The following is a 7,303-nucleotide window of genomic DNA, read 5'->3' as shown; positions in this document are numbered from 1 at the left end:
ATACTGCAGTTGATTTCATATGTTGTGCTTCTCCTTGCAGACAAAGTGCCTCCAGTTTGACGGGCTGCGCAACCCCAACAAATAGAATTTTGCCATACAGCACCAATGACCATGCTAATAATAAAGTAAAAAAAAGCTTCTTTTTTTTTTTTTGCTGTTTGTCTTTTTTATATGACATGGAGAGATGCAGAAACAAAAGGTGAATAAAATTGATAACGGCATAGAGTAAGCAAGCATGTATGATCATCTTAGTTTATATTTAACAGTTTTTTTTATTATTATATATATATTTCTATTAAATTAACTGCTTTAATTTCATTTGGGTACAAAAATAAAGACATTTTTGTTTGACTATCAACTGAGCTTATGCTGCCGAGGGTTAGCGTGCATAAAAATGAAATAAATTTCAAAAACTGTTCAATTTAATTTCCTTTATATGAGTTTGGCTGGTTAATTCAACAACTTCAAGATATTTTTATTAACGATATCTGCTGCTGCTTATCTCGCACTAGAGCATCGTTAAAAAAACCAACACATTCCCCATCTTATTGGTCCAGCGAGACGGCGCTAGATCACATGACCAACCCCAGCCAATGAGGTGGTCCGCTCGGTTGACCCACTGCCTTGCATACTAACATCAGCACCACCTCTCCACCCCTCCCTCCCCATGCATTGTTGGCACACCCTCGCAGCCTGTCTTGTTGTTGTCATTGCAGGGAACCCTTCTATCCACCAGCATGCCGCTCGATAAGCCCCCTCTCCCTTGCGAGAAAGGCGACGGCCGTCGGCGGAAAGCTTTGCCCGGCTCGACGCTCTCGCCTCCGCTGGCCCTGAGACACTCGGCCAGGAGGAGTCTGGCGGCGGCGGTAGGGGGTAGGAAGATAACGCATCCTGGGAAGGCTATCCTAGCAGGTCCGCTCTTTCGTTTTTCTTCTTAAACGCTCCTTTGAGCCGATTGCAATGACTGCAGAGCTGCTTTTTACACGAGCTGGCGCCCTAATAAGGCAAACTGGGTCACAAAGGCAATCCAGCAGACTGTGATGCTCATCAAGCGAAACGTCTGTCTACTTCCATGCTAGTCGTTTCTATAAGCGGCCTCTACAAAATCATTTGCAGTAATGTATCAATCAGACAATCAATCATTCCATTCCATAGTGTCAGGCCGATTGAAAGCTGTGCGACTATGACCTGACCAATAAGAGAAATACTATTTGGACTACAATTTCATGGAACAAATGGGCAAAAAGTCATCTCATGTGTGCCCAATTCCTCCCCTCAGGTGGGATCGCGGGCGGAATCGAGATTTGCATCACCTTCCCGACGGAGTACGTCAAGACTCAACTGCAGCTGGACGAACGAGCCAACCCGCCACGCTACCGGGGCATCGGTCGGTCACGCCAGGATGAAACCGTCTGTCCACTTCCTGTCTGGCCTTGACTTAATGACCCCGTTGTTGGCAGGTGACTGCGTGAAGCTAACTGTGCAGGATCACGGTCTCAGAGGCCTGTACCGAGGGCTCAGCTCGCTGCTCTACGGCTCCATCCCCAAGTCGGCAGTCAGGTTTGATTTCTGTTCCAAGTGCTAGATTTTCCCCAAGGCTTGACGAACCTAATCCGGATCAGTTTTTACGCTCAAGCAAGCCATCCTAAACGGAAGGACATGGAGCCTGATCCCATCATGGTTTGCGGTTGACTTAACCTGTGCAGTGTAAACGCAAAAGGATCAAGAACCAAGACCACCAGATCTCAAGTTAATCCACTCACCGACTCCCCATCAGATTCGGCACCTTCGAGATCCTCAGCAACCCAATGCGAGATGCTACGGGCAGACTGGACAACACACGGAGCCTCCTGTGCGGCTTGGGTGCGGGAATAGCCGAGGCTATCGTCATCGTGTGTCCCATGGAGACGCTCAAGGTGAAAGGGCGGGCGGGATTGTGATGGGGACATTCATATGACTGTTGTTTGGACCTCACTGCAGGTGAAGCTGATTCACGACCAGTGTTCGATGAGACCTCGGTACCGGGGTTTCTTTCACGGTGTCAGCGAGATCATCAGAGAGCAAGGTAAGACTTCAGAGTCAAGCTACTATGACGACTATTAGCGTCATCTGCTTTTCCTTTAGGGGTCCGGGGGACATATCAAGGTCTGACAGCAACCGTGCTCAAGCAGGGAACCAATCAGGCCATCCGATTTTACGTGATGAACGCATTACGTAATTGGTACAAAGGTAAGAATCGCACTCGAGTAGTCCAAGAGCTGACAGCGTGGCTTTCCGATATTCCCTGACCCAATAGATCAGAAACCTGCAGTTCTTGCACGTAACTGATATTTTTAAAGGTGACGATCCCAGAAAGGAATTGCACCCAATCGTCACAGCCATGTTTGGCGCCACGGCGGGGGCCGCCAGCGTTTTCGGCAACACGCCTCTGGATGTAGTCAAGACCAGAATGCAGGTTAGTTGACACATTTGTTGTTTAACCTTGGAAAAGTTTCTAAGGATCATCTTTTAAAGGGTCTGGATGCCCATCGCTACAAGAACACAGTGGACTGTGCTTTCCAGATCCTCAAGCAGGAAGGACCGCAAGCGTGAGTTGCCTCAGTCCAATCCTTGACTAGCTACTAGCGTAACAATGGTCTTCCTGTTCCATCCCATCCCATCCCAAAAGGTTCTACAAGGGGACCGTTCCTCGGCTGGGCCGCGTGTGCTTGGATGTGGCCATCGTCTTTGTCATCTATGAGGAGGTGGTCAAGTTGCTCAACAACGTGTGGGAAACCCAGTAGGCAGGACTCACCTGAAAGAAGATTGGCAAAGCCTTCTGGAAAGCACTCAGCCAGACATTTCCACATGTTGCTTTAGGAATATTTTCCAGCACTGAAATACTGCAATGAAGGTTGAACAAAGACATAAAAAGCAAGCATATGTTTTGAGACACTGGAACTGGAAAAACTAAGGAGGCGAGGCAATTCATTCATTTGACAGCCCCAATACTTTGGGTTTTTAATTGATATTATTTATTCTGTTTGGAGGATGTTGGTGAGCACACTGTTTTTTGGTTTTGGGGAAAAACACATGCACAAAGTCCTTTGTTACCAAGGTCTGTTTTTTGGTCACTTTTTGGTGACCACTAAGTTGATTCATGCTGCTTTTTGGGTGGGGAATGATCTATTAGCTGCTTGGCTAATAAGTCAAATCTTTTGATTTCATGTTATGGTTGTAGAAGTACACGTGAAGCTTAAAAAACCTCGAAGCCAGCACACATCATTTTCACATTACACGCTGCTTTTATATAATTTTTCATTAGCAACATGCTAAGTCTGTCTTGGTCAGTGCTAACAGACTTTCACACGCAACTCCTTTTCAGGATTATCCGAAGAAGACGGCACGGATAGCTTTAAGATATCACTTTTTATTTTTCATCAACCGTTATTCGTTATTATGGCGCTGTCGATTTGTATATTAGCCACATGCTAATTATGTCTGTTTTATTCGATACTCATTCTTGTTGCGCTATTACAACACAGCGTTTTGAAAACAGAAATTCAAGGTGGTCCGCCTTTTTGTTTCAAGTGGCCATTTTGAGAGCAAAATCCAGAGTTTGTAAAAACAAACATGGTGCGAGGGTCTTTATATCGCTGCCCATTTCTCGATCCTTATCATTCGTGTTTTCATGTTTCCTTCATGTTCTTTTCTATCAAGTTAGGTGAACGGTTTTCTACTCTTGGTAAGGGGGGGGGGGTCAATCACGCCACAATCGAGAGGATGCCTTCAGAGTCCCTCCCTTTTTTAATTTGCCAAACTAAAATCATGAGCCCTGTTTTGCATGAGAACATTACTCCCATTTATGTGTGTGTGACTGTTTAATGTTTTGACTGTTAAATGACATCAGGTATGAAATGGAGCTTTTAATGGCGTAATAAACATTGCTGTGTTAAATGGAAAATCTATGACGTACGTTTATTAGCGGGAGTTATTGGGGGTCATGGACGTGTGAATCGATTGCAGTTCTGCAAGCTTGAGGCTTTAACAAAGGAGATTAAACGCTGAGGCCGTGGGGGGAATCATAAGCAGTCACTGTCACAGACTGTCACCGACACATTCCACCCAAGTCCCTTATATTCTGACCTTGTTTGTGTCGGTGAGTTGCCATGACAACATTTTTTTTTTTTAAGTAAAGCACCTTTACTCCAGCTCTCCAATCTCTTGACAGGAATGGAATAGGGGTAGCGGCCATTTTGGCTACCTTCTCCATCTGTAAAGACAGCCAGAAATAAGTCAGGGTGAATGATTTGAATAGATAGAAAAGGTTTGCGGGTATTTTGACGTACATTCTGAGGCATTTGTCTTTGCCGCCGCTGGCCACTCGTTGTCCGTCGGGACTCCAATCCACAGCAAATACCTGCATGAAAGCAAATAGTACGCAGCGCTGAAAAAATACTGGAGAAGAATACTATTGAAGCATTTTCTAAATGTCGCCTCACCTCATCGGCGTGTCCCGGGAGATCCATGTTGAGCTTCCCGCTCTTGACGTCCCACACTTTGAGCGTGCTGTCGCTGCTGCCGCTCACCAGCAGCCGGCTGTCGGCTGACCACGCCACCTGATACACGGAGCCCACGTGGCCACGGAGGGACATCAAGTACCTGCCGTGAAGAGGTGCCACGCCGTTGAGCTTGGTGGACAGCGCCGCCGTGTGGTTAACAGCGGTACTACTTACTTCCCGGTGCGACCGTCCCAGATTTTGACGGACTTGTCGAAGGAGGCCGAGGCGAGCAGGCGGGTGTCTGGGGAGAAGAGCACCTCGTTGACCAGGGCGCTGTGGCCCGTCATTCGGGCGAGAGGCTTCTTCTCCTCGGCGGGATTCCACAGGAACAAAGTGAAGTCGTCCGAGCCTGACACCAAGCGCTCCGGATTGGAACCCTGTGGGAGCGCAAAGTCATATATGTATTTTTTTATTAAAGTATGTACTTAAATTTAGAAAAACAACAACAAATAAACATACCCGAACATTGTTGTATCTCTGCAAGGCTTTGTCCTTAAGTTCCTCCACTAGGAGAAGACGATGTATTAGAATTAAGACTTCCCCAGACTTAAAATGTAATGAAGAGCAAAAAGACATTTTATCTTCTTACGTGATCCTGTGAGATCCTGTGGGTTGACAGTGGCGTTGGCCGGTTCAAAGGCGCCGGTCCTTAGCACGTAGTCGGTGCTGAGAGCCAGCGTGTTGACCCAGTGGGCGTGGCCCTGCAGCGTCCTGCACTGGACCCCCTAAAAGACAACAAACGGAGGCTCGTTCAGAGTCGCTTTTACCCACAACGCCTGGCCGACGGCACTCACATCTTTGGCCCGCCACACTTTGACGGTCCGGTCCTGCGACGATGTGTATAGCAGTCCGTCGCCGCCCCATTTGACGCAAGTGACCGACTGCGTGTGGCCCGTCAGGATCTTGTCACAGCGCCCCAGCACCACGTCCCAGATGCGCACCGAGCCGTCTTTGGAGCTGCTCGCTAGGTAGCGGGACTCAGCGTTGCTGGCAAAAACAAAAGACAGTTCAGTGGTTGAGGTGCACACAAAAGTATTAGGACAGCTAGAGCTTTCCTAGGACTACCTGAGAGATTTAAGGGTCACAACTCTTAAATACAAAAATGACATTTTCAAGGCGGATTGAAGGATTCCGTGTCAATTTCCAGGATAAAGAGATATTAGCGATACTTACAGGTGAAGTGGTTCCCAGCAAAGCCAAGTGATCCACTTGCTGTGTCCAGTCAGGGTCTTCCCCATTTGTGTGCCTGTCACTGGATCCCACAGAAAGATCTATAAAAGAAATTTTAAGTATACATCTGTGACAAGCAGGTGTTTCGCCAACTCACCTGACTGTTTTTGCACCCCGACGCAAGCTTCTTGCCATCAGGTGACCAGGCGATGCTCAGAACCCAATGTGAGTGACCTAGTCCAAACAAAACACAATCCAAAAGAAGTTAGCATGCTGCACTAACATTTTAGCTAAGAGGTGTAGCGCGGCGAGCGTACCTTTGGCAGTGTAATGCGGCGTCTCTGTCATCAAGTCCCAAAAGCGCACAGTGGTGTCACCGGACCCGCTGGCCAAATATCTGAAAACAACCAATTACCATTTTACATTTGAGAGTCACAAGTCAAAGCAGCACTCGTGATCTAAAACAAGGCTCTCCCACGCCACTCACTTGCCGGTGGGACTGAAAGCAGTGGAGATGACGGCTTCGGTGTGCCCCTGGAGCGTGCTGGTGCAGCGGGTGACGGCTCGCACCCGGAACACGGCTTGGGGCTGGTACAGCACCGGCAGCACCTGCTCCGTCTCCCATCCCAGATTCTTAATGCAGGCGCCCAGGCTGGATACGATCTCAGTGTCACCACGAGCGAAGAACGCCAGCGGCACCGGCTCCTCCTGAAAAGGACAAAAATGACATGTGAAATAAAATCTACTCATTCATGTGTGCGTAACTTTTGTACCTTCTGCAGCAAGGCATTGCAGACTAGCTGCAGTTTCTCCTGAGTAATGTCGAGAGGTATGTCAAAAGAGGAGCCCAGTATCTGCCCATTCTCGTCCTGAAACTGAATCAGGAGCCGCTCCACGTTCTCACCCATCGTCAAACCACGTCTGAGCGAAATGTCCCCCTTTGCTGAAAAAAATAAAAATATAATAAAAAAGTTCTTATTATCAGTCAAAGCTCTGACTGACAACATTAGAAAGATAGCTAGCGCTAGCCTAGCTCGGGTAGCTAGTTGTGAGCCAGAGTGTTTTGAACCTAGTAATTAGTCGTAAAAAACGGCACTAAAAGCAAAAATCGATCAACAATAGGTCACACAACTATATCGGAGCTCGTATAAAGTAGCTTTAGCGTCGAAATGTGATAAAACCTACCTTTGTAACCGATGTGTTAAGTCCACACGTGTGTATACGCACAAAGATGTTGAGAGAGAGGGAGATGGTCACACAGTGGGCATGCCTGGCCCCGAGGACTCATGGGAATGCGGAAGTGACTGCCATCAACCTTGGGACATCTCTTCAAGACGTAACATTTCTGGTAACGCCGTGTTTTTTACGTCTAGGCCCATGAAAATGTCAACAAAATGATTTTCCCCCAATTAATTTGGATCATATATTCTGTCGCAAGAGTATATCGTAACTCTGGTAACTTTATCGCTGTTTCCCCATCATTTTACCACATTTTTATTTTTAATTTAATTTAATTTAATTTATTTCATTTTTATTTTATTACAGTGTGTCCCAAAAACACCAGATGAACAACAAACAAACAGATGAAACAA

The 7,303-nt window shown here is 46.9% G+C and overlaps 2 protein-coding genes across 2 annotated transcripts; one reads left to right on the top strand and one right to left on the bottom strand.

Annotated features, from left to right (window-relative positions):
- The first annotated feature begins 737 nt into the window (after positions 1 to 737).
- slc25a1a (solute carrier family 25 member 1a) lies at positions 738 to 3,943 on the top strand. Its single transcript, XM_061299727.1, has 9 exons — positions 738 to 912; positions 1,280 to 1,387; positions 1,461 to 1,560; positions 1,778 to 1,916; positions 1,981 to 2,065; positions 2,125 to 2,229; positions 2,340 to 2,455; positions 2,515 to 2,588; positions 2,669 to 3,943. The coding sequence occupies exons 1-9, from the start codon at positions 738 to 740 to the stop codon at positions 2,781 to 2,783; spliced, it is 1,017 nt and encodes a 338-aa protein (XP_061155711.1). The 3' UTR covers positions 2,784 to 3,943.
- On the bottom strand, positions 2,971 to 7,036 carry nle1 (notchless homolog 1 (Drosophila)). The gene is made up of 13 exons (XM_061299726.1): positions 6,897 to 7,036; positions 6,485 to 6,654; positions 6,199 to 6,419; positions 6,029 to 6,108; positions 5,869 to 5,945; positions 5,715 to 5,812; positions 5,336 to 5,528; positions 5,131 to 5,266; positions 5,001 to 5,047; positions 4,716 to 4,918; positions 4,482 to 4,641; positions 4,329 to 4,399; positions 2,971 to 4,252 (listed from the first exon to the last, which is right to left on the bottom strand). Exons 2-13 carry the CDS (start codon positions 6,617 to 6,619, stop codon positions 4,240 to 4,242), a joined length of 1,434 nt encoding a protein of 477 aa, XP_061155710.1. The 5' UTR covers positions 6,620 to 6,654; positions 6,897 to 7,036; the 3' UTR covers positions 2,971 to 4,239.
- Positions 7,037 to 7,303: the final 267 nt, after the last annotated feature.

Source organism: Syngnathus typhle, linkage group LG15 (assembly GCF_033458585.1).
Source record: "Syngnathus typhle isolate RoL2023-S1 ecotype Sweden linkage group LG15, RoL_Styp_1.0, whole genome shotgun sequence".
NCBI classification, from domain to species: domain Eukaryota; kingdom Metazoa; phylum Chordata; class Actinopteri; order Syngnathiformes; family Syngnathidae; genus Syngnathus; species Syngnathus typhle.
Note: the sequence above shows the minus strand (reverse complement) of the source record. Positions and strands in the feature narration are given on the sequence as shown.